Raw genomic sequence first — 25,076 nt, 5'->3', positions numbered from 1 at the left:
GTGCTTCCCAGCTGATGAGTGTGCAGCTGCCCTGGCCCCTCCACAGCCACCCACGGGCACCAGGCATCCCACCAGCATCACTGCCAGCACAGGGCAGTGGTTTTCACCGCTATTGCTCCACTGTCTTTCAGGCAGGATGGAAACTTGAGGGATGCAGGTCCTGTCCTCCGTGCTACAGCTTTGCCTGCTCACTCTCTTCTCATGGAGAGGGCACTCACCAGTGCCCCAAAAGCTCCCAGGTGTCCCCACATACACTCAAATGTCTCCCTCCCCTTATCCCAATCACATCCATGGTACCCTCTGGCACCCCACACTGATTACCAGCAGTACAACTCTTTACACCCCAACCACACCCCCATCTCTCTCCATCCCCTAAATCTGGTCCATTTCAAGTTTGTAAGTGGGGGCTTTCTCCCAGCTGGGCCACGATGCAGCTAGCTGGGAGCTGGCCATGCTAGGGGGCAGAACAAAGAGGTGGAGCAAGTCCAGGGAGGTAAATATGGGGACCAAAGAGCAGACACTGCCAACAGCATGGTGGGGCAGACTCCAGGGCCAGGAGACACCAGAACCAGGGGACACCAGGACCTTGGCAGCATATCCAGGGCAGGAAGAGGAAGCATTACAGGGTGCAGCTGCCAGCACTTTGGGGGTGAGTCCATCTTCCCTCTCCAAAGTATCCTGGAGGTGCAGGGGTTAAACATGAGGGACTTCAGGTATACAAGAGGCCATTTTTGCTCCATGCCAAGCCCACTCCCCACACGCTCCCTCCCTGGAGACCCTACAACAACAAGGCGGCGTGTGAGTCAGCTGGCCATTAGCCCAACCGGAGGAGCCCCTCCCTGGGCGCCGGCCCAAAGGAGCTCTGCGGAAGGCCCCTGGCCCTGGCCCCATGCACGCTCCCCCCAGCAGCAAACCCCTCAGCTAGCTGGCCCCACCGAGGGGCTCCAGCTTCCAGCGAGCGTGGGAAGGGTGATGGAGGCTAATGAAATGCAGCCGGCCGCGAGAGCGAGCCATGGGCTGCCCCTGCGCACAGCCTATCCAGATGCTGGGAGCCTGCTATGAGTCCGCTCTTGGTGTACAACCCCCTATCAGACATTAGAGAATCCCCACGGGGTTCACACCCAGACACACACACTTCCTGACACTCCCTCCTGCCTGGAAACCACTGGCAGATGCTCCATGCCACTGCCTGCCATACCATGGGCATCCCCTCACGGCACGCCCCTCCCAGCTCTCCCCACAGCACCCGGCAAGGCCACCTTCTCTGGCCTCAGCCTTCCTGAAATCTTTGGCACAGGCTGCCCAGGGTGACACAGAGTCCTGAGGTAACCCAGAGTTGATACAGGGTCCTGGGGCTGGCACAGCTCCACTAAGTCTCCCAGCCACCCTCACCCAGCCTGCTCAAGCCCTAGAGTACTCCACAGCCCCCACTTCTCCCAAAAGCCCAGGTGGGGCTCAGTGCCAGGGCTACTGCCAGCACCTGCCCTGCACCGCCACCCATACCATGGCACCCTGCAAAGAGCCAGCCCCAAAACGTGCCCAGCCCCTGGCACAGCACCCCTCCTTTCCTCTCCCTCCCTGCCCAGCTGGGCACAGGCAATGGGCACAGGAACAGACATGTCCCAGCCTACGCTGTCTGCCTGGGGCATGCCAGCCTCTTCCCGCCCAGGATGCCAGCTCCAGAGATAGCTGGCATACACACCTCCCCAGAGATTGAGAACACAAAGCCTCCCCTGCCCCGGCAGCACAGTGATGGGCACCATGCCCACCTCCAGCTCCTCGGAGAACCTGGGTTGCTGTAGGGTCCCCCTCTGCCGGTGCAGAAGCTGGATAGACAGACACCACTGGGCATCCTCAGTTCCACTGTCTCCTGCCAGCAAGATCCGCCCCCGGCTGGGCATCGGCAGAGGTGCTCAGCCTGTGTGCGTGCAGCTGGCAGCGCTCAGCTGCGGCGCATGGCACCCACGTGCAGCAGCACTCACCCTGGCAAAGGGCACCCCGCTCCAGGCACTGGGGCACAGATACCTGCTGGTCCACTCTGAGAAGGGCTGCACCCCAAAACCCAGCCTCTTACACAGACAGGCACATGCTGTCAGTGACCAGGCAGCAAGATGGCACTGTCAGCCTCACGCAGCAGTAACACCAGTGCCACCACGACCAGCCCAGAGCCATCAGCCCATTTGGGTGCCCATCCAGTGGGGTCAGCTGGCATGGACCATGGCATCCTCCCTCTGAGTCCCAAGCACCCCCAGGCAGGGTTGGGGATACCTCAGAGCACTGGCCTTACCTTGGCTTGGCATTTGGTGTGGCAGGAGAGCTTGCATCCTGTGGGAGAGAGAGGGGAGAGAGAGTTATTGGAGGCAGGAGGGGGAGCAGTGCGAGGGGGCAGTCGGTAGGCACCCCACATGCAGGGCAGGAAGGGGGGGACCCAGCACTACAGGGCACAGAGCGCCTTGGCACTGGGCTCTGGCTGCTGGGACGTGCACACACGTGCAGGGACACCCACGCCTCGCACCAGTGTGCACACGTTCCGGGTGGCACCAGCACAGCATAGCAGCAGGCACACAAAATGTGGTTCTGGGGCACACGCGGTGCCAGCGTGCCAACGAGTGTGTGCGTGTGCAAGCCCCAGCACTCAGGGTGAACAGCATGATGGGAGACCATGCACAGACGGGTCTCATGGGGCCTGTCATGGACACCAGCATATCTGAGAGCACCACAGGAGTGCTGCCATTGCCTGCGCTCCCTCCCTCCTTCCCATGCACTGCTGTTACACACTTTCACCTATGCCCCCATGGAGGGCACGTGCTCATGGGCAGCGCAGGCGTGTTTGCTGCTTCTTATACAGGACACCACTAGACTGCCTGGGTAGCCCTGCAAAGACACATGTTCCATCCCCAGGGAACACAAGGGTCCCCACGCAGCATGGCCCAGGCCACAGCCGCACCCCAGTCCCTGTTCCCCTTGGGCCTGTTTCCTGCAGCACAGGAAGCCTCATTGTTCCCATTTCCTCCATCCACCCCTTGCACGGGGCTCAGCAACACCACACACGTGCGAGGGCTCCCAGCCCTGCCTGTGACCCACTGGGTGCCACAGGCAGCAAGTACAGCTTAGGGGGTGACATCCACATGTGCACTGACCCACACCCATGTGCACATACGTGGTGGCCACTGCACACTCACTGCACATGCATGAAGCTGACACACAGCCAGGTACATGTGTGACACCTCAGCATCTCCATGGGTCACCCTTGCTACCCAGCCACCTTCCCACCCACAAAAGCACCACACTATTCTCTCGCAGCTCAAGCTCTCCCTCTAACACACAGCACACGTGTGCATGCAGATTATCACGGGTTCCCACATTCAGACCCTCGTGCATGTAGGCATACAAACACATCCCCGATGACCTGACGGCCCTGGCACCTCCCTGTCCCCGTGGACACATGTGCCCACACCCCCAGCTCACCTCTGCAGGTGCTGCCCTGGCGTGTGATAGCCTGCCGGCAGATCCCACATGCCTTCACCTTCTTGAAGCTCGTCATCTTGAAGGTGTGTGCTGGAGGGGCCTCCAGGTCCTGGGGCTGGGGGGAACATGGGACTTCATCAGCAGGAACAAGGTGGCACCAGGACTCAGACACACAATTTTAACCTGCCTGTTTCCCCTGGGCAGCAGCTCATCCTCCACCCATGTCCCCCAAACCCCTTCACCTGTGGCTGTGTCCTCTGCAGCTGTGGTGCAGGGTATAGGCTAGAGGATATGGGGTGCAGGGCAGGGAATGGGGAGCATGGGGTTGGAGATGGGGGGAGGGCACTGCCTTCACCCCTTTAATAGTCTCTGCTGCCCCCTGGCGGTGCGTGCTGATGTGTAGTGTGTGTGGGCACACGCTTGCACATGTGTGTGCTCACAGACATTTGTGTACGTGCACATGTATGTGTGCACAGAAGTGTGCGTATGTGCATGCAGAAGTGTGTATGCACATACTGTGTGTGCACAGATGTGTGTGTCTGTGCACATACACAGGCGTGCACACGTGTATGTGTCTGCATGTGAGCACGTGCATGTGTGTGCACGTATGTGAGTGTGCATGCACAGATGTATGCACCCTCGTGCCTTCCTGCATGTCAGTACATCTCCATGTGTCCCTGTGAATACGTGTCCATGTACAAGCATCTCTGTGAGCATGTCTGTGTGGCACAACTGTGTATGTCTGCACACACAGGGGGTGAAGATGCTCAAATGCACGTATGTGTGTGCAAACTCATGGGCACGTGAGCACATGTGAATGTCCATAGATACGTGTAGATAATACATGCATGTCTTTTCATGTGTATATGTGAGTACAGAGATATGTGCACAAAAAACCTATGGGCACACCCGGGTATGTGTGGGTGCTGCCAGTAGGGTGCCCATGCTGGGGGTGTCTCACTGTCATGCTGTGTTCTGGGGTACATGCCAGGCAGTGTGTGCTGAGGTGTCTTATGGAGCAGTATAAAGGGGGCACAGAGCCCCCTGAGCATGAGCAGCTGTACCCACCCTGTCTAGCACAACTCGCAGCAAGGGGAAGCTGATGCCATGAGTGTGACTGAGTGCACGATGGATCCAACCTGTGCAAGCACGTGTGTGTTCACACATGGGGGTTGAGGACAGGGAAGGGTCTTGGCACAGCTGCAGGCAACCAGTGCTCCTCCCAAACCCCCAGTTGACTGTTTTGTTTTTTTGTTTTTTTTTTTTTTGTGGGGGGAACCCTTGGCAGCACACCAGCCCTGCCCACTCACCCGCTGCCAGATGAAGACATGAGCCCCTGTAAATCCGCCTTTTCATGCCAAGACTAATGAGATTAAGCAGAGGCCCCGCGGCCCCCCCTGCCTTGGCGCCCTGCTCTCCTCCAGCCCACTGCACCAGAGCCAAAAAGGATGGTGCTAAAGTGTCAGGAGGTTAGGTACATCCCCACAAGATTCTCTGCCTCAGTTTCCCCAGTGCAAACACAGATAAGAGATGGGCCATGGACATGCACTGCACACCTGTGTGTGTGCAAACACTCCTGGGGCTGTGAGGGTGTTGCACCATGTGTCATGGCATGCATGTCCCCACCAGCCACAGCAGCAGCAGTGGCATGGACACATTCATCCCATATGCAGGTCCATGTGCCACCATGCACACACACGGGTTTGTTCATGTGCATGCAAGCCTCTCTTCCCTGGGCACCTACTCCCACAGGGCCACTCACGGGTGGTCCCGTGGCAGCCCCCAGAGCTGGTGCCACCCTACTGGGTGATTGTGTATACACACACGTGTGTGCTCAGACGTGGTATCCCCCACCCAGCAGCCGTGGGAAAAGCTCCCCCAGGACAGGGTCTCCCACGCTGCAGTTGCTGGGTGACAGCAAGACCTAATGATGCCATGAGCTCTTTTGCATATGCAAAGCAGCATCATTGCTGCAGGGTGCCCTGGGAAGAGGCCTTGCCCCCCGCTCCCAGGAACCCACTGGGATGCCCAAGGATGCCGACATATCTCCCATGCATGTACCCCCCCACTTTGCCCCGGCCTCCATGGCTTCATTAACAGCAATTATCCTCCCTAGTGGAAGAGCCGGCTCTTTGATTCCCACCCCCCCAGAGTCCCTTCTGCTTGTCTCATTGCCAACATCAACATTGTGCCAGAGGGGGAGCAACCCAGCACCCAGCTTTATGCCCCTCCACCCCCCCGCTGCTGGAGGTGCACTCTGCCTACCCAGTGCCACTCTGACAGCCAGGAAAACAGCCCATCCCACAAAACAATCCAGTCCCAACTCCATACTGGCAGCATCCCAGTTAGCCTCCCTGCCCCCAAGGTTGGAAACTGTTGGGGGGATGCAGGGGCATGGGCTGGAGGGATTTTTGGGCATGTCATCTGGATACCCACATATGGGTACCCACATCCAGGGACCAGCACCCACACGGTGCAGGAGCAAGGGTGCACAGGCATCCCTAGCAATGGGCCCCCCAACATGCAGACCAAAGAAGGTTGGAAGGGGACCCAGGTGTCCTGGGCTGGAAGAGGCACCAGACAGAGATGCCAAATTAATCAAGAGCTGGGAGACCTGGGTTCATTGCCCAGCACTGCAGAGAGTGCTGGGGGGGGGAACCTGTGACACCCAGTTCCCCTGAGGCTGCAAAACCAAGGTGGGTGGAGGGCACCAGGACACCTGGGTGCAGTCTTGTAGGCTCAGGTCCACCCAGAGTTTTGTAACACCCTGGGTCCCGGGACCCAACTTGGTGACTGGGGAGGATGCAAAGTCCCAAAGCCCCACAACGAACTGGATCCCCCCAGTATTCCGAGTTTTCCTTCAGTGGAGTAGCAGAGCCTCTGCCCCAAGGAATGGTGGAGCAGGCTGGGCGTCGAGGGGGATCAGCCTCCTACCCTCCCCAACCCCACAACCCTTCCACAGATCCTCCTACAGTCCAGTGTCCCTGGCCCGCATCCCAGCCCGGTCCCCTCTTCGTGTACCCCCCAGCCTGCTGCCCACCGCCACTTCTCTCTGGGGCTGGGTCCCGCGCCGCTCCCCACAGTGCCCGGGCGCCTCCCGGCCCCGCTCCCGGTCCGGTCCCCCCAGCCGGACCCCGATGTCCGGCCGTCCCTGGCGGTCTCTGCTCTGTCTCAGTTCCCCCAGAGCCGGTCCTGGTACCGTTCCAGCCCCGCCAGTTCCCCCTGCTCCCAGTCAGCCCGTCCCGGTGCAAACGCCCCCGCTCCGTCCGCTCCCCTCGCATCCAGTCCCATCCACCGCCCGCTCCCGGGACCAGCCCCGCTCCGCCACCCCGATGCCGGGACCCCGCGGCGCTGCTGTCCTGCTCCCCCCGGTGCGAGCCGTACCCAGAGCAGGCAGGAGAGGCACAGCCCGGTCATGCTGCCCGCGGAGCGGCCCCGGCCGGCCGAGCCCCCCGGCCCCTCGCTCCGCCCGCCCGCCCCACCCCGGCCCCTCGCCGCCCCTCCGGCCGGGGGGAGAAGGGGAGCGGCAAAACTCCCCCGACCCCGCAGCGCCCCAATCGAGTTGGTCCGGAGGCGTCTGGGACGCCCCCCCCCCCCCCCCCCCTCCAACGCCAGGAGAAGGGCTGCGGGGGCCCGGAGTGGGGATGTGCCTGTCCAGGCCCCCTCTTTCCCACTCACACACATTTGGGATCCATTTCCTCCGCTGACCGGGGGACACCCGCCACCCACGTCACCCTCATCCCTCCTCCGGCCTCCAGCGGGTCCTGCGGCGGGATGCACCCCCCCCATCCCCAGCCGAGTCCCCTGGGTGGTCCCGGGATGGGAGACGGGGAGGGATCAGCGGACATCCATGCGCGGATCTGGGGGGCCTCAGCGAGGGGAGACAACCTCCAGGCGGGACGGAGAGCGGCTTGGCAGCCTGCGGCCCTGACGGGGATGGATTTGGCAGGGGGGTGCTCCAGCCCCTCCTGGGGGGCTTGGCCGTGCGGCACACGGTTCCCCCTCTCTCTGCCAGTGCTGACTCCGGCTCTAGCCTGGAAACTTGTGCTCAGCTGGCCGTGACCATGAGGGTGTGAGTCAGGGTGCGGGACTTGCCAGGGGGAAGGACACACCGACAGGACGAGCCACGGCTGGCATGGAAACCTGGGCATGGAGACGACGTGGGCACTGTAATGCCCCCCTCCCCATGCTTCAGTTTCCCGTCTATACGCTGCATAAAAACGCCAGCCCAGAAAGGAAGGGTGGGGGGGAGGCTGCCCTTCACAGGGACTGGGGTTGCATCTGACTCCTCCCAAAGTCAGCCTCCCATTCCCAAAAGATCCCTGTCCCATTGCCCTCCACCCCACCACTAAGCTGTGCTCACCCAGCGCAGGGTGTACCATCCCCAGTGGTACCCCTGTGGGGATGTGCCAGCTGGGACGGGGAACAAGGGGAAAACACTTCCCACCTCTCCATGCCAAACAGATTCAGGGGCAGAGGAAGGTCGGGGGGACTGATCCTGATCATAGCACCAAACAAGCAAAGAGCCACCCCTACCCACCCCCCTCACACACCCCTCCCCATCATTACAGCCCTCATTAATCAACCTTGTTACTGCCCACAAATGAAAGCTCCAGTGGAGAGAAGTGTCCACAACCCCCCATAAATCACCTCCCATTCACTGCCGTGACAATCCCAGGCTCCTCAGAAGGGCAGGGACAAGGGTCATGCGACAGGGACAGGGTGGCCGCAGGGACACAGCCTATCACCATCATTTAAGGCTCGTTTTCTCAGCAGGTGGACCCATATGGGGTCACTTGGCACAGGGACCCCCCCCACGGGTTCTACTGGTGTAGGCATGTATTGCCGGTGCACAGGCAGCCTTGGCAGGACTCCTTTGTGTCCTAGGGTCACCACATCCCCAAGGTCCCCCACAACTACTTCCAGCAGAGCTGTCCCCACACTGCTCTTGGGTGCACAGGGCACACGCACACATCACACATCCCCCCTGCATACATGCCAGGACACACTCATGTACACCACACACACAGCCCATGTCACGCACGGCGAGTGGGTCCCACGTGCAAAAGGACTGAGACACCCCTCTATAACAGTTCACACCAGCACAAAACCCTGCTGCTACTGCTCCCAGCACACACGAATGTGTTAGAGGACACACACCCCATGGCAGAGAGGTCTATATAGAGGCCTCCTGTGCACCCACACCCGTGTGACCTGCAGTTCACTTTCACCTCAGCCCCATCTGCATGCCCATAAACACACACGCACAAGTACACCTGCGTTATAGCCCCCAACGAGTCCGTGTTCCCACACCCACATCAGAAACACACAGACAAAGTGGTGGACATGGGACTGCAAAACCACCAGCCCACATCTCACCAGTGCCACCCACCTACCCACAGCCCTTATCACCCCCCAGTACTCCCATCAGCTCACGATCCTGTGTCCCCAGCATGCCCTGGGGTCCCCAAACAGTCAGAGGCCTTTCCTTCCTCCAGGCTGTGTCCCTGTCCTGGAATATACTGGGCTGTCACCAGTCTGCAGTGACTCCCTCAGGTGCTGCCCAGCAGTGGCTTTGGCACCTGCTTTTCTGGCATGGTGCAGCTGAAGTGTCCCATGCCATCCTGCCAGGCACGGGGCAGCTTCCCAAAGACTAAGGAATGAAGTGCGGGTGGCGCAGTGGGAGTCCAGCACCCTCCAACAGCTTCCCCTCCTCCCTGCCTCAGTTTCCACAGCCCGGGTGGCAGAGCAGACCAAGTTCCCACACCAGCTGCTGCATGGCACTGGGATCCCCTGTGGGGCAATCCTTTGGCACATGGATCCCACATATGCCAGGTGTTGATGGGCACAGGTACCCTACACAGAGTGACCCCGCAGAGGTCTCTCATGTTGGGCACAGGGAGCCCACACTGACTGAGTACTTTATGGGCACAGTGCTTCCCAGTGCCAGATGTTTACAGGTACAGGGATCCCCCACACTGACCACTTTATGGGCACAGGGATTTCTCGTGGGGGGTGTTTTATGGGCACTGGAGTCCCCTCACGCAGGGCACAGTGTTCCCGTTGTGGCTTCGATAAGGACACAGGGACACCCCCTACCTCTACAGTCTCTCTGTAAGGACACAGGGATCCCAGCAGATCCCTCAGAATGAAAGGCTGTACAGCAGACCTCTCCAGTCAGGCACTGCAGGGCTCCCCGGGTGTGGGAAGAGAGGGTCACTGAGACGCTGTGGGGGGGGCAAAAGGAGGGACAAAGGACATGCCCTGCACCCTGGCATACATATGCAGGGTTTAACCCCCAGCTGCCCGGAGCAGGCAGGGCCAGCGGCAGCCCATACCCCCACTCCCCGCACCCCGGAGCCCCCCTAGCTCCGTGTCCCCCGCAGCCCCTAACCCTAACGCCGTCCCCGGCGATGCCCACTTACCTCCCGGCGGCGGCGGGCGCGGAGGGGCAGGAGGCAGGACACCAAGGACTTCCCCCAGCCAACCAAGGTGGCAAAGCACCAGCTCAGCCGGGTCATGGTGCCCCTGCCCGGGGCTCACCCGGCGGGGGGAGGGTGCAGGGGCCGAACCCTGCCCAGGGCACGCTCGGACGAGCGGCCGAACCCAGCCGTGTCCCTCCCCTGGCGCCGGCCGCAACAAGCTCCGGTGCTCGGGCAGTGCCCCCGAAGTGCCCGGCCGTGGGCACGGGGCCGTGCGACAGTAATGTGCTGGGGGGCTGCGGTCCCACCGGGCCCTGTCGCCCCCGCCGGTCCCCCAGCGTCGCCTGCGCGCTGGCAGTCAGGCAGGGAGCACCGTGCCCGCCCCTGTCCTGCAGTGCTTGGGTGGGAGCCAGCTCCGACACGCTCCCCCTCCTCCCCCTCCTCCCTCTCCCTCTCCTTCTCCTTCTCCTCCTCCTCCTCCTCCTCCTTCTCCTCCTCCCGCGCTCGGGGCTCGGGGCTTGGCCCCTTCGGCGCTCCCCCCTCCTGCCCTCCGGGCACGGTATCCCCTGGGGTGGATGCCAAAACTTAACAGAGTCTCCCGCTCCAGCGCCGTCAGTTTTGGGGGTGCAGGAGGTCGCACACCCTGGGCTCCACAGCAGCTTAATCTGCAACCCTCGCCCCAACCTTGCCTCAGTTTCCTTACAGTACCCCCTGCCCACCCCTAGTCCTAAATGGCAGTACCTACACACGGGAAGTGGGGGGGAGCGGGAATTCCCTTCACCTCTGCCAGTCCTCCTTGTATCCCACCAAGCCTCTCCTCAGGAGCCTGGGAACACAATCAGGGACACCCCACACAGCCCCCTTCCAGTGAGGACCCTTCCCCAAAGCCTGCCTGACTGATGCACCGTGCTGTGGGCACAGAATTACCATGAGGAACCTCTCACTGCAGGACAGCTCAAAACGGTCCCCGGGCACCTCCACCTCGCCATGGGGCTTGTACAGGGCAGAGGAAGAGTAACATGGTGCAGCCCCTCTGTGCACCACATATCCCCCGTGCACCCATCGAGGTAGTGCCAAGAGAAGCAGGCAGCAGCACCCCTGGATGCTGCCATGATGCTGTGCTGATGCCGGGCAAGGACCCATCCCCACAGGGCAGCTGCTGGTGCCAGGCATGGGCACTAATTGCATTTGCCTTAGGAACCCTCCTAACAAGCAGCAGCATCAGGGTGGGGTGCAGGAAATTTGGGTGGTCCCCCCACCCTTCACAGCTGTCCCCCACAGCTGTGTCTGGCACCCTGGAGTGGTGGGCAGAGGGGGCCAGTGAGCCTCAGGGAGGTGACATCACTGCTGGCTCCATGGTCTCCCACTCCCATTTAATTAGCAGATGGCCCCCGGCTCCCCCCACCCCCCCACCACGGCGGGCAGCGCCAGGCCTGTGCGGGGCCATTAGCTTTATTGGCTGTGCTGAACCAGGGCCAGGCCTCATTAATTGAATTGCACCCACGCCAAGGATGAGTGAGAGTCTTCTCTGCCCCCCCCCAGCCTCCAGCACCCCCGCCCTGGCCCTTGGCAGGGGCAGGACTGGGGACCCTGCTGCCAGGCTGCTGCAGTGGCACGGCGGGCAGGGGCATGTCCCCACTGCAGGTGTTTGGGTCTTGCCTTTGCAGTGCCTGGTATGAGTGGGTGAAACAAAGGGCACACACAGTGCCCTCTCAGCCTTGCACCCACACCAGCCACATGTGTACAGCTTGCACCCACACATGCAGCCACATAATTTTGCTTGCACAGCCTGCACACATGTTCAATCACACACACAGCTGCACATGCACGTGCACACACACACACACGACCCCAGCATTGTGGGCTAATTCTGCAACGCTACCCAACACCCTGCCCACAGCTCTATCCAATATGGGGTGCTGTGCCCCATACCCACATTGACACACACTGCAGGGTGGCACAGGGCAATGGGGTGCTGAGGAGGCTAGGGTCACCCCAAGCACTGCCACTGGCTCCCCTATGCTCCCCAGCTGCACCTATAGGCTAACACCCACCCAGGAGCCAGGAGGGTGCTGGGAGGCCCAGGCTCCCACTCAGCATCACTTCCTACTTTCACTTTGGTGCCGAGCGAGGCCCGGCCAGAGGGACACGGGTGCCCCCCAAGACTTGCAGGTGGTACAGGTAAGGGCAGTGTGCGCTACAAGGAGGGGCATGGCAGATGGTAGGACATGAGCATTGCTGTGGCCATCCACCAAGATGGTGGTGGGGAGCAGGATAGTAGTGGGTCCCCCTGTCTGGACTGGTGAGATGGGCTGGCATCACCTCTGGTATCTCCCCCACAGGGGTTTTTCAGTCCCCAGTCCAGAAGGAGCCTGCAGGACAGGGCTGACACAGTACAGGGGTCCAGATACACTGCTGGGGTGGGGGCTCCCTAACAAGCGGGAGCCTTTTCCAGAATGCTCTGCAAAGAGCTTACATACTGGGTCCGGGTACAGCCCCCATGTGGAGGCCAGATGATAAGGGTGGTTGTGATCCTTGCTAGAGAGGGCTACAACTCCTGCAGGGGTCTCTGTGCCCAGGGGCTGTTGTGCACAGGGGTGGCCTCTTGTGCCAGGGTCTACTGCTGGCTGCTTCTAGTGGAGTATGGGTCCTGGACCCCCTCCACAAAAACTGCGGGCAGGTTCTCCAAAACATTCCAAATTTCCATTCATATTGGAGAGCATCAGGGTCCCCCCATGCCTGAAACTGTCCTTTGTGTGCCCCGGCAAAAGCTGCATAGGGGGACCAGCCTTGCTGACCCTTTTCCCAGAATTGGCACATCCCCCAGAACAGGGAGCCGGGTGCTAGGGGCTAAGCTGCAGTGCTAGATGGGATGTGGGCCGGGCAGGCTATGGCTTCTGCAGCCCCACCGACCTCCCACACTTCCTCCTGCCCAAGGTACAAAAAGAGAAGCAGACAGGCTCAGCGTGGGCACGGGGACAGGCCAGCACACCCGCAGCTTTCAGCAACCACCTCGGGGCACCCCACAGCTCCTGAACACAGGTAAGAGGCTTCTCTATCCAGGGGAAACTGAGATACAAGTAGGGTAGGCAGATACAAAGACAGCTCATCCCAGGTCTCTCAAGGGCACTGAAATGTGAACACAGACAGTCCAAGACCTGTGTCCTGCTCTCTCATTCTGCTGTGGTAGAGGGCACAGGGCACTCACATGCTTGGGCATGTTTGGGCACTCCAGAGCACCCACTCCTGTGAGTGCACATGCACCCCACCTCCCACGCACACACGTGTGCTGCCCCACACCAGCCACAGGGACAAGTCACAGACATGCCACCTCCATCGGCTATTTCCCTCACCCTGTCCCCAAGATGCCACCCACTCCAAAATCACTCTGCTGCACCGTGCCCTGGGGTCCCACACCTCATGCCCACAGCTCACCAAAACCCTGTGCCAGCAGGTTCTGCCTAGGATGCTGAGCTTAGGGGGCTGCATGTCAGGGTTGCTGTGCCCCCTTGCTCAACCACCCAGGAGCCCCCACATTGTTTGTGATGTGAGTGAGGGAAGCGAGAGCAGAAGCAAAAGCAGTACTTCCCCTGTGCCAAACCCACATCCTGAATCCCGGCAAAAAGGGGCAGGGATAAGGACAGGGACACACTACCGATGTGGTGGGTTCAGCTCCCAATGAATGGGAGCAGAAGCTGAGGACATACAGGGGCAGGGCACATTGATGACTAAGAGGGTGCAGGTCAGGACACCTTTGTCGACCCTGTCTGCTCAGGCCTATATAGTGAGGGAACATGGGCAGGGTAAAGGATGCCTAAACCTAAACCCTCTCACCTTAACAGCAGGCAGCTCTGGGGTAGAGCTGGGGGGGTAGGGGGGAGTGGGGCAGACCCTCTCTCTGTGGCAGAGAGTTTGGGGGTGCCAGAGGAGTGCCAGCCTAGAACGTCTCACCACTGCCCCTGCCTCTGCAGATCCCTGTGAATAGCCATGGCAGGAGAAGGGGAGCTCAACCGTGTCATCAAGGACCTGCAGAGTAAGTGCGCCAACCAATCCCCTGCCAGCATGTTCCCTGCTTGGCACATCTCACCCTGGCCATGCCAGATCCCTTCTTGCACCCAAGTTATGGGTAGTGGGGGGGTGCCACTGCCAGGGGTGCTCCAGAGAATCCCTGTGCCAACCCTGACCTTGATGCCTGCTCCCATCCTCACTGCCAGCCCTTGGGAACGGGCAGTGCCTAGGAGGTGGCCGTGCTTCTTGCTCCCCCTGCTCCCTTCCTTCATCCCAGGGCAAGTTTCTCTTTGAGGAAAAGGAGGCTCGGTGGGAGATCTTATCACTCTCTACAACTATCTGAAATGAGATTGTAGCCAGGAGGGAGTCACACTCTTCTCCCCAGTTACAAGGGTTAAGACAAGAGGAAATGGCCTCAAGTTGTGCCAGGAGAGGTTTAGACAGAATAATAGGAAAAATTTCTTCATGGAAATGTTTACCAAGCATTGGAACAGACTACCCAGGGAAGGAGTGGAGTCACCACCAAGGGCGGTATTTAAAAGACACGTAGATGTGGTATTTGGGTACGTGGTTTAATGGTGGATTTGGAAGTGCTGGGTTAATGACTGAACTCAATCCTGGAAGTCTTTTCCAACTTAGATTCTACGATTCTATGATTTTATCCATCATCAGAAATCCCTGAGGCCAGGAGTTGTGAGGCAGTGGGGAGAGGGGTAGGATGAGAGAGGGTGCCTTGCCAGCCCAGCCCTGCCATCCTGCAGAGACCGTGGCCGAGCTGAAATGCAGCTACCAGGAGAAGAACCTGCCAGTGACAGACGGGAGCCGGGAGTTGCACAGCCTCTGTGCTCAGCTAGAGTTCCTCCTCCAGGTACTGTTACTCCTCCATCTCTGTTGCTCCCTGTCTTGTTTCCCCTTAGACACAGCTGAGAGCAGAAGGGACCCGATGTTAACCATTCAGGGGATGGAATAACCCCACCCAGCATTGTCTGGCCCTGGGCATCCCCAACCACCTGGACCAGGGTCTCCCCTGTCCACATGTGTAATTACATGTGCTGCAAAAGAAAAATTGAGGTATGGAGCCCAGTAAAGAGAGGAACACCCAGATCAACCCTGCTGAGGGAGCTGGCTGGATTCCAGCCCCACAGGGGACAGGCTGGGGAGAACAGGGTACACCCCCCATAAAGAAAGTCCAAGCTTGTTCCTCTGCCAGTTTGACCTCAAGGAGAAGAGGAGCTTCTTTGGGCAGCGCAAGGACTATTGGGACTTCTTGTGCCAAGGCCTAGCACGGTGCCGACAGGAGCATGAAGGCATCCACTTTGTCACCTCCCTGGACAAGGTGGGCATGGACTGGAGGGATACCCAGGGACTTGTGCACACACAAAAGCTTTTGCTTGCTTGTGGATGCACATGCACCTGTGCAAAAGCACACACTCACTTGGGCACCAAGCATTCACCCACAGGTGCTATAAACAGCTTTGTCCCTTCTGGGATCCCCACTGCATCCTAGCCCTAGCCCTGGGGACCCTCTTTCCCCCTGCATGGGCTGGGAGGGAGGTGTGCAGGGGAGGGCAGACTGGAATGACAGAGATTGATAAGCCCCTCTCCCCGCAGCTGAAGACCCCTGTGGGCAAGGGCCGAGCCTTTCTGCGGTACTGCCTGGTGCACCAGCAGCTGGCAGAGTCCCTGCAGCTCTGCCTCCTTGACCCTGAGAGCCTCTGGTGAGAGCAGGGGCACAGTGAGGGGATGCTCGTGGTGGTGGGGAACATGGCCAGGGTGGGCAGTGCCCTGCAGCACCCAGTCAGAAGAGATGCTGCAGGTATGTGTACCTATCCAGGGCGTAGAGGGATGCATGAGCCTGTTATCTGTTTGCAGCGAGTGGTACTATGCCCGTAGCCCCTTCCTGAGCCCCAAACGGCGAACAGAGATCCTGGGTAGCCTCTATGAGCTGGACTGTGTCACCTTCCACCTTACCCTGCACAGGGATGACCTGGACACCGCCTGGCCCATGTTCTCTGAGTGAGCTTGGGGACACTGGGGGCACCAGGGGTGTTGGCAACACTGGGAGTGTCAAGGGCATCAGAGGCACCTGGGGCTTAGCATCACAGAGAAGCATGTGTGCATTGCCCCACTGCCCTAAACCCCACACAGCATTCCAAATGTGCCAGCTCTCCATATGTGGCCCCAGGAAGGCACAGTCACTGGCACCAGTATGCACACCCTTGCCTGTGCCTGTAAATATGCCACAAGCATGTGTACACACACACAGAGCCATCCTCTGCCAAGTATATCCCTGCTGCAACACCATGACACTGTGACATCTGACACACAGGGACACATGTATGTGCCTGCACATCCTTGCCTCAGGCACACTTGTGGGGGGCACTCATGGATGCAGCTGTTCCAGCACACTCACATCTGCTCTGCTGCTCACACACTCATGTGCACTGACTGCCACAAGCACACATACTTGGGCTGATGAGTGCCACATGTTCTGTGGGTGCTCAGGATGGTGGCACCAACCTTGATCCTCTGCCCTGCTGCCCCCTAAATTCCTAAAGGCTGGCTGTGCCCTGGGAGCCTAAATGGCAGGTGGTGATGCCCTGTTCACCTTGGGGGTGACCTGGTAGTCCTGAGCACTGTGTCCTCTCTAGGCCACTGGTACGGCCCAGCCCAGTGATCAGGAGCAGCCCAGCAAAGACAGCCCTGCAGACAGACAATATTGGCATTGTGGTGCATGGATGGTCTGATGGCATTGGCCATCCCAATGTGGCACTCCATGGGGCACCAGCCCATCTGTGCCCACCCACTCTGGCTGCCCTGAAGGAAGGGAGTGTGGAAATGGAAGATATAGAGGAAGATGTAGAGGATGGAGAGGTGAAGAAGGACGTGGAAGAGGAGGATGAAGAGAGGGTGGAGAAGGATGACAGTGAGGATACAAAGGAGGTGAAGGTGGAGGAGGTGAAGGTGGAGGATGTGAAAGCGGACGTGGAGAAGGACATGGAGGAGGATTTGGAACAGAATGAAGAAGAGTTGGAGGAGGATGAGAAGAAGATGAAGGACGTGGATATACAGGAACAAGAGGACGTACATGGCACTGGCAAAGCAGCCCAGCCTGACGGTGCTGGAGAGCCTGGCATGTCCCCACTGTCCACTGGCACAGGGTGCATCCTGGAGTCCCTGTCACTGGTGCCCAGGCAGCCGGGTGGAACAGAGGAATCCCTGCAGGCACTGGTGACCCAACTGAGGGCCGAGCTGGATCAGCGTGAGGCAGCAGCACAGGCGCTGGCAGTGCGGCTGGCACGGGCCGAACAGCGGCACCAGCAGCAGGAGGAGGACAGTGCCCGGCGGGCCCAGCTGTGGGCACACGAGGCTGAGGCACTGCGGGAAACCAACACCTTCCTGGAGCGGGCACTGGAGGCAGCGGGGGACCCGGGGGTACTGGCACGGGCACAGGAGGAGGCACGGCACTGGCAAGAGGTGGCGGAGGAGCGGGCTACCCAGCTGGCCAGGGTGCTGGCAGAGGCGGCGGCGCTGACCTCCCGCCTGCAGAAATACCAGGAAGCGCTGGTGGAGGCAGGACGGATGGACATGCTGAGAGATGCTGGTACCTCAGATGAGGTGGCTGCCGTGGAGGAGGTGCTGCGGCAGGCACTGGAGCTCGCCCGTGGTCCCCAGGAGCCCCCATCATCCTCCCAGGCAGAAGGGGAACCCAGCACGGTCACCAGCATGGCCATGGTATGGGCAAGTCCAAAGGGGATCCCGTGGTGGGGTGAGGGTTTGGGGTCCAGGATTGAGCCCCCACTTTCCCCCAGCGCTTGGCCAGCCTGGCTGCCACAGCACAGGAGGAGACCTGGCAGAGCCGGCAGCAGCTCCAGGCCCAGCAACAGGAGATGGCACAGCTGCAGGAGGAGCTCAGCAGGTTGGGCAGGGACCCCTACTTCCACCACCCATCATCCCACAGTGGGACCTCCTATCTCCACTTGCCACATGATTTTCCCTGGGGCCCCCAAGGATGTCCTGCTTGGACACAGCCGAACAGCAGCTGGGGACTGGCAGAGGGAGGGAGGGAGGATTTGAGGGTGGAGGACTGGAGGGAGGGGTCAATTTGGGACTGATAGGACTGATGGAGGGATAGGTGGGCAGAGAGTTGTAGTGGTTTGGCGTTAGTAAATGGAGGGAAGGAGGGATCAGTTTAGGATGAATGGATGGAGATGGGACGCACAGGGGTGAATTTGGAGTGAGTGGATGGGTGGGTGGGCAGAAGACAGGGATACTGATGTGAAGGAGGATGGATGAACAGTGAGGAAACGGATGGGTGGCAGATGGCAAAGCGGCTGTGAGGATGTGGAAAGAGCTTTGAGGATGGATGGGCAACAGCAGAGAAAAAAGGGAGGGAGGAAAGAAGGAAGGGAGCGAGGGAGAGCGGGAGGGAAGAACCAGCGGCGGGAGGTTTATCCGCATGCATGGAGGGATGGAGAGACGACCAGCTGAGAGACGAGGGGACCATGTCGCCGCTGCCCCGCGCCAGGGCCCGTCAGGACGGTGAGCGCTGGGCATGGGCGCTGCAGCGGGCACAGCGGGAAGCCCTGGAGCGGGAGGCCACGCGCGGCGCCGAGCAGGCACGGCAGCAGGAGCTCATCCGCGACATGAAGGAGCGGCTGCTGGAGCTGCTGCGGTGAGAGCCGCGGGGACACCGCGCAAGGGCAAGAAGAGCCAAACCCCTTTGCCCAGAGGAGGGCACTAGAGCCCCGGCAAATCCGGGGCTGACCTCTTGCCTCCCGCAGGGAGAAGGATGCCCTGTGGCAGAAGACAGAGGGCATTGACACCCCGATGCCCAGTCCCGTGCCCCGCGACCAAGGACTGTGTGCCCGCTGCCACAAGGATTTCCGCCTTCTCTCCCGGCGGTACAACTGCAGGTGGGCTATGGGGGGAATGGGGGTGGCATTGGCACAGTGCAGGGATGGCTCAGCTCTCAACTCCTGCTCTCTCAGCAGGATGTGCCAGGGCAAGGTGTGCCACACGTGCTCCGTGGACATGGGCAAGCACGGCCGCTGCTGCCTGGTTTGCTACCAGCAAAGGCAGCCGCAGGCTATATGAGTAGGGACAGCAGCCCTGGCACCGTGTCTGGGACAGCTCCCCTGGCTGCCTCCTCTTGGACTTACTGGGTACCCACGTGTCTGGGGCCTGCATGCAGGTCCTGACGCTCAACATTTTGGGTTTGACATGTGTTTTTCTTATGGCTGGTCCACAAAGAGAAAAAAAATACTCATTTCTGTTACCCCTGTGGCCCCCGTGTCATCTATCAGTCACTGCCAGGCTGACACTCGGGTTGGGTGCAGGGCGGGGAATGCTGGCGTGGGGGTGTTCAAATCCTCCTGGTGAGCCACTGCCTGCATCATCCCACAGTGGGGAGAGTAGACAGCTCTTGGTCAATAGCCCTGGCTTCCTACCACACTGCTAGGAACCACTTGGGCAAGAGGTTTCTCAGATACAAAGGTGATGGGCTGTCCTTGCTCAGCACCCCCACTGATTCTGCTCTGCCCCAAGTCCCCAGGGTTCCCACCTGGTTGCTGGGCACCCATCCATGAGCCAGCACATGGGTGTTATCCGCTGGTGTCCCCATGGTTACGGACCCCTAGGAACCTGGATCAAGGTCAATGGAGGAGCAGTGTGGGACTCTAGTGGACAGATGCATAGGTGTGCTGGGGCAGGCATCCTGAAGCCTGGCACACAGAGTGGCAGGAGAGTCCCCAGCAGAGTCACAGTCCCTTCTTCAGCTCCTCAACCCCAGTCAAGTGTCAGCCCCAGTTGCCCAAGCCAGGGCGGAAACATCCCGGTTGTGTAAGGGACAGGTTCCCAGCCCTTTGCACAACAATGTCCTGACATCATGGCCGGGGGGGAACAGGAGTGCCTGGGGTACTGGCACCCTCCAGGCAGGTGTCACAGGGCTGGCTCAGTGTGAGGGGCTGCTCAGAGATCTTTCAGTGATTTGCTCTGCTAGGATTGAGACTGAAGTTGGGAAGGGAATGATTTTGTTCCCAGGTGGGATAGACTCCACATAAAGACCTCTGTACCACTGAAATGCCAGGACCTGTCTGGGGAGCTGTAGGAAGCAAAAGCTGAGCTTGGGTCACCTGGGGGGAAGCACAGGATGCCAAACCCTCTCCTGGAAGAAGGGTTATCCACACTCTGACAGGCTCAGCAGGCACCGTTTTGGAATTGTCCCCAGAGAGGTGCCCTGACCCTGTCCTGCCATCTCCCTTCCCATGGCAAAGAGGAGCCAGACATGGATGACCAACCCACCAACTCCTTTATTGCTGGATGGTCATCAGGTAAAAACACCATCCCCACAGCAGGGTCACAGAATCCCCAGGGTCACAGGTTTTGTCCCAAAGAGAGGAGAGGGTGGACACTTGACATCACTCTCCTGGCAATGTGATTCTACCACCTTGCCACCCAAGCCCCCTTCCAGCTGGGGTCCAGCATCCAGTGCTGGCCCTGCCCATTCCCACGGCATCACCATACACATTCCAGGGGGCTGGATGAGGATGCTGAGGTGTGTGGGGTGCTGGGACCTGCTGGTAGCCACAAGGGCTGGGTCCCAGAGGGGCTCAGAGGGTGGTGGATGTATTGCCAGAGGTGGAGGCATAGGAGGTGCGGCCATAGCGGGCAACGGCATCCTTGCTGATCAGCCCACGCTGCGCTAGGATCTTGAGGAAGCTGTTGCGAAACTTTTGACCGATGAAGGCATAGATGATAGGGTTGATGCAGCTGTGGGCAAAACCCAGGACCTGCGTGACAGAGAGGGCTGTGTCGATGCGGTTCCTCCTCTCACAGGTCTCGGCAATAGCCCGTGTCCTCATGAGGGTGTCGCTCACCAGCGTGATGTTGTAGGGCAGCCAGCAGATGAGGAAGACCAGCACCACAGCAAAGATCACCTTCATGGCCCGCTGCTTCTGAGCATTCTTGGTCTGCAGGAGGGTGTGGATGGTGACGCCATAGCAGAAGAACATCACCAGGAGGGGCAAGACAAAGCCAAATGTCTGCGGCAGGATCCGCAGCACTACCCGCCACTTGGCCGTGTCCTCACCACTGATGCGCTCATAGCACACGGTGCCATTGTTGGGTGAGCGGAAAGCCTCACGGAAGAGCAGCACAGGCAGGGAGAGCAGCACAGAGAAGACCCAGATGCCCAAGCAGACAAATTTCACCCAGTGCCTCTTCTCAGTAGCAGCCCGTGTGGCATAGACGATGGCCAGGTAGCGGTCCACACTAATGCAGGCCAGCAGAAGGATGCCACTGTAGAAGTTGGCTTCCTGCAACACGGAGATTGCTTTGCACATCACAGTGCCAAAGACCCACTCGTGTGCTCGGTAGGCTGCCCAAAGCGGCAGGCTCAAAGCGAAGAGCAGGTCTGCCACAGCCAGGTTGAGCAGGTAGACATCAGTGACAGAGCGGCTCGTGTGGCTGGAAGTCACCACCAGCACCACCAGCCCATTCCCCACCACACTGAGGATGAAGACAAGGCAGTAGATCACCACCACTAGGTACTTGTTGAGGACAGAGCTTTCAGGCCGGCATGGAGAGGATAAGATAGCAGTGTCAGGCATGGCTGTGCTGTAGTCATAGGTGTAGTTGTAAAGGTAGAAGATGTTGGACAAATCCCCACTGTAGGACAAGGACTCCATTTTGCCTGTGGAGCACAAAACAGCAAGAGTGTGGGGTGGCAGTGTTGTGGACCAGGGGTGACAGCATCTCTGTGTCCTCTGGCATTTCCATTGTCCCCCTGGTCCCCTCCCAGCCAGTGGGCAGCTGTCCTTCATTGCTCCACTGTGCCAGGCAATGGTCAGTGCTGCAGGTAGACACTGTTCCTCATATGCCCCCTTGTAAAACAACTCCTGCATGCCACGGGCTCCTGCATTTCACACCAATCCTGTCCCTTTCCTGACTCCTGTGGAAGAAGGGGTTCCCCCATGGACTAATAACCTTTCCTCAGTTTGGAAGGCTTCCCCATCAATGCAGCATCACATCCCTCCAGGAGACACTTGTCTCCTCCAGAAACCCTGGGCTCCTTTGCTTACTGTGGGTCCTTCAAAAGCCTCACAGTTCTTTGGGCATCTCAGAGCCCCTCAGGCACCTCCAAAGTTCTTCAAGTACCCCTGTATCCCTCCAGCCTCTCCACCTCCTTAAGCATTGCTTCTCTGATGCCTGGAACGGAGCTGCCTCTCCTGCCACCTCAGCCAGCAGCAAGGCTGTGGCCACAGTGCCTGAGGCAGGCAGCACTCAGGAAAGTCTGAAGGCACTTTTGTGCTCTTCTTCCGCCTCCTGGTCTTGCTCCTGCAGGAGTGGTTTCAAGCCCCGGACGGAAAGACATGTCACACTTTACAGGCAGCTTTGGAAATACTACACCTCTGGTTTTCCTGTTGCTCAGCTGGGCACTGCTCTGTCCCCCTGTGCTTGGCCTCAATGGGGAAATCACAGGTGACAGTCACTTTTCCTGTCTCCTCACACAGAGAAGATGGTGAGCTTTCAGTGTTCCTGCCTCCCCAAATACTGCCTTTCAGTCTTCTCCCAGAATAGATCTGGACTCCTGTTTTGCTCCAGTTCCACTCCTCTGCCCCATTTCTGAGACCCCAACCCCTACAGGACTTGGAGATGCTGGGGTGCTGAATCTCCTCAGTGCTGGGGGCCCCCAGCTCTGAGCTGGCCCAGTTTGAACCCAAACCATCCCTGGAACCAACTTTTCCCTTTTGCCTCATGTGAATTCCCTGTTGCAGCTGGGCTGGTGCCGCAGCACAGAAAAATCCCTCCCTGGCTCTGCTGTATCCTCTCTTGCAGTGATCCAGGGATGGAGATCCCAGGGTGGTGATGCTGGGATGCTGAGGCATCAGCATTCCGGAGGACAGCAACCAGAGATGCTGCCAGTGCTGATGGGGAAATGTCCTCCCAAGCGCAGCTGCCACGGGCACAAGGCAGAGTCTGATGCCAGTGCTTCCTCTCCACCTATTTCTGGCTGCTGCTTTCTGCCTCCCTGCTCCAAAATTCTGGTGGTTCCTCTGGAACCGGGTATTCCCCGGGTATACCACAAACAGACACCCCACAGCTGGCCCAGATGGGGGGAACAAGCAGCACTCCATTTCCCCTCCTGACCCTGGAAGAGCTGGGGGACAATGGGGTGGTCCTGGGGCTCTCAGTGGGGAGGAAAGAGGGACATGCCATGGGGAAGGATCCTCCCAGCTCACCGCTGTGTAAGGAAATGGGAGCAGGCACTTTTTCCTTGCGGCACCCAAGGCTGATGTCCCTGGGGGCTATGGAAGGTTTGCACCCCAGATGAGCCCTCAGAACAGCCTTGGGTGCTCCCACCCACCACCTCCCTCTACCCTTGCACCAAGCAGCCTCTTGGGCAGCTGGAGCAACCCACCCCAGCCCCTAGCCAGCTCCACATGTGAAGGGGCTCAGATGGGTGCTATGGGGCTGTCAATGCCCAAGGAAAGTCACAATCTGCAGTGGCACACCCCATGGACTCACTGCTTGCTGCTGTCGCCGTCCCCTCAAATGTGGGGTCTTCTGATCGCAAGGTGTTTCCCACTGGGAGGCACAGATTTAAGTCCAGATGTCACTCCCAAAGGGCTCCGGTACAAAGTGTGGTGGGATGCAGGGCAGCACCAGACCCAGGGATCTCACCAGCAGGAGGATCCCTCACCTGCGCCTGCTGCTGTGCCGCCTCCCAGTACCCCTTTCCTCCACCGCCCACTTTATAGTGCCCGGGGAGGAAATGTTGCAAAATCTTCTCCCAGCATGAAGCGGAAGTGGCAGTCAAAGGGACCCTGGCCCCCCCAGATGTCTTTCACAGGTCGAGGGGAGCCCGCAGCCCCCTGTCACCCTCCTGTCCCAGGTTGTCCCAGGCCACACTGCACTGGGGGTGCACCCTGGGGTTCATTGTCATCCCTGCAATTATGCACACCAGGGGTCTCCAACTGGGGGTCCCCAGTTTGCCTCCAGGCCCTCAGTGGATGAGGGGATCCCCTTCAAGGTACCCCTGTGTGCTGCAGTCCCCATAGGAGAGCAGAAGCTCTCCGAGTTCATGGCAGTGCAGGCTCTGTGCCTCAGTTTCCCATTGATAGAGCAAGGGTGGTGTCAGCATTTGGGGGATGCACAGGGGGACTGCAAGGCTAGTTTGCCCTCTGTTGGGGGTTGCTGTGGGGACCCTGACATAGTAGAGTCCCATGTCCCTCCTGCCCTGGCTGTGCCATGCCAAGCTAAGTGAAGTCAAGCCATGCCATCAGACAGAGTTGTGCCCCTGTGCCAGTCCCCCAGACTAAGCAAATGCTGTGGCTCTGAGTACCCCTATTGCTTTTAGGGGACACATGCACACAGGGCATTCCCCATGCACCCCCATTACTCTGGTGCACGCACAAACCCTTGGAGCATTCCCATCCTCACAGTTTTCTGTGCTTGCCAGTCGTACAGGTGCCCCACGTTTATGGGGTACCTTTCTTCCCTGGGGGCACCTGGTAAGTGCCACCATCATATTATTTGGGTATCACCACAGACTCAAGGATACTACTATTCTCTGGGAACACTAGCCAGTTTTGGGCAACCCCCAGCTCCAGGGCACCATTACAGCCCCCCTAAGCTATCCCCACTCCCTGTGTCATCTCAGATTTTTGAGACCCTGTAGCTCTAAAATTATCCATTTTGCAAGATACCATTTTTCCTGTGAGCACCTTCACATCCCTGGAGTACCAATTCTTACACAGACCCCCCCCCCCCCCCCCCCATACACTAGGGCACACCTGCTATTTCCCAGAGCGTCCCTATAATCCTAAGGGGACCCCGCAGTTTCGGGGACCTCCAACATTGCGAGTACGCAACTAAGGGCGGAGAGGGGGGTGGGCACCTCACATTTTGGGAACTTCCATAGCCCAGGCACGCCCCAAATCCCTGCCTCACCCCAGCTGGTGTAACGCCCATGGTACGAGCACCCCTCCACCTGTGTGCCACCACACTTTCGGGCCACCCCGTGTCCCACCGCTTTGAGGGGACACCCCTGCCCCCGCCCCACCCGCAGCCGGGCGGGGCTGGGTGTGACGTCATCCAGGGTGGGCGGGGCAGGGCGGGGCCCGCGCCTGCGGCGGCGCAGAGCCGGAAGTGACGCGCGGGCGCGAGAGCGGAAGC

At 59.5% G+C, this 25,076-nt stretch overlaps 3 protein-coding genes across 3 annotated transcripts in view; 1 reads left to right on the top strand and 2 right to left on the bottom strand.

Moving 5' to 3' along the window:
• TNS1 (tensin 1) overlaps positions 1-6,885 on the bottom strand; it is a 61,608-nt gene extending 54,723 nt beyond the window's left edge. Inside the window, exons 1-3 of the mRNA XM_062498592.1 lie at positions 6,853-6,885; positions 3,469-3,583; positions 2,288-2,325 (exon numbers count right to left, since the gene is read on the bottom strand). Of these exons, the coding sequence (XP_062354576.1) occupies positions 2,288-2,325; positions 3,469-3,583; positions 6,853-6,885 (186 nt within the window). The remainder of the gene's footprint in view (positions 1-2,287; positions 2,326-3,468; positions 3,584-6,852) is intronic.
• A 6,992-nt stretch (positions 6,886-13,877) lies between these two features.
• Positions 13,878-18,995, top strand: RUFY4 (RUN and FYVE domain containing 4). The gene is made up of 10 exons (XM_062498014.1): positions 13,878-13,923; positions 14,660-14,766; positions 15,109-15,234; positions 15,510-15,616; positions 15,771-15,914; positions 16,550-17,633; positions 17,711-17,817; positions 18,427-18,573; positions 18,683-18,814; positions 18,890-18,995. The coding sequence occupies exons 1-10, from the start codon at positions 13,878-13,880 to the stop codon at positions 18,993-18,995; spliced, it is 2,106 nt and encodes a 701-aa protein (XP_062353998.1).
• A 1,194-nt stretch (positions 18,996-20,189) lies between these two features.
• Positions 20,190-23,592, bottom strand: LOC134047339 (C-X-C chemokine receptor type 2-like). The gene is made up of 2 exons (XM_062498418.1): positions 23,427-23,592; positions 20,190-21,591 (listed from the first exon to the last, which is right to left on the bottom strand). Exon 2 carries the CDS (start codon positions 21,584-21,586, stop codon positions 20,510-20,512), a length of 1,077 nt encoding a protein of 358 aa, XP_062354402.1. The 5' UTR covers positions 21,587-21,591; positions 23,427-23,592; the 3' UTR covers positions 20,190-20,509.
• Positions 23,593-25,076: the final 1,484 nt, after the last annotated feature.

Source organism: Cinclus cinclus, chromosome 9, assembly GCF_963662255.1.
Source record: "Cinclus cinclus chromosome 9, bCinCin1.1, whole genome shotgun sequence".
NCBI classification, from domain to species: domain Eukaryota; kingdom Metazoa; phylum Chordata; class Aves; order Passeriformes; family Cinclidae; genus Cinclus; species Cinclus cinclus.
This window is presented reverse-complemented; position numbering and strand designations above follow the sequence as displayed.

Excerpts from the sequence above, each read along its gene's own strand:
- RUFY4 (XM_062498014.1), top strand. The coding sequence starts at position 13,878 with ATGGCAGGAGAAGGGGAGCTCAACCGTGTCATCAAGGACCTGCAGA. Across the intron at positions 15,617-15,770 it reads CTTGACCCTGAGAGCCTCTG|CGAGTGGTACTATGCCCGTA; the intron begins GTGAGAGCAGGG and ends ATCTGTTTGCAG. Across the intron at positions 15,915-16,549 it reads GCCTGGCCCATGTTCTCTGA|GCCACTGGTACGGCCCAGCC; the intron begins GTGAGCTTGGGG and ends TGTCCTCTCTAG.
- LOC134047339 (XM_062498418.1), bottom strand. The coding sequence starts at position 21,586 with ATGGAGTCCTTGTCCTACAGTGGGGATTTGTCCAACATCTTCTACCTT.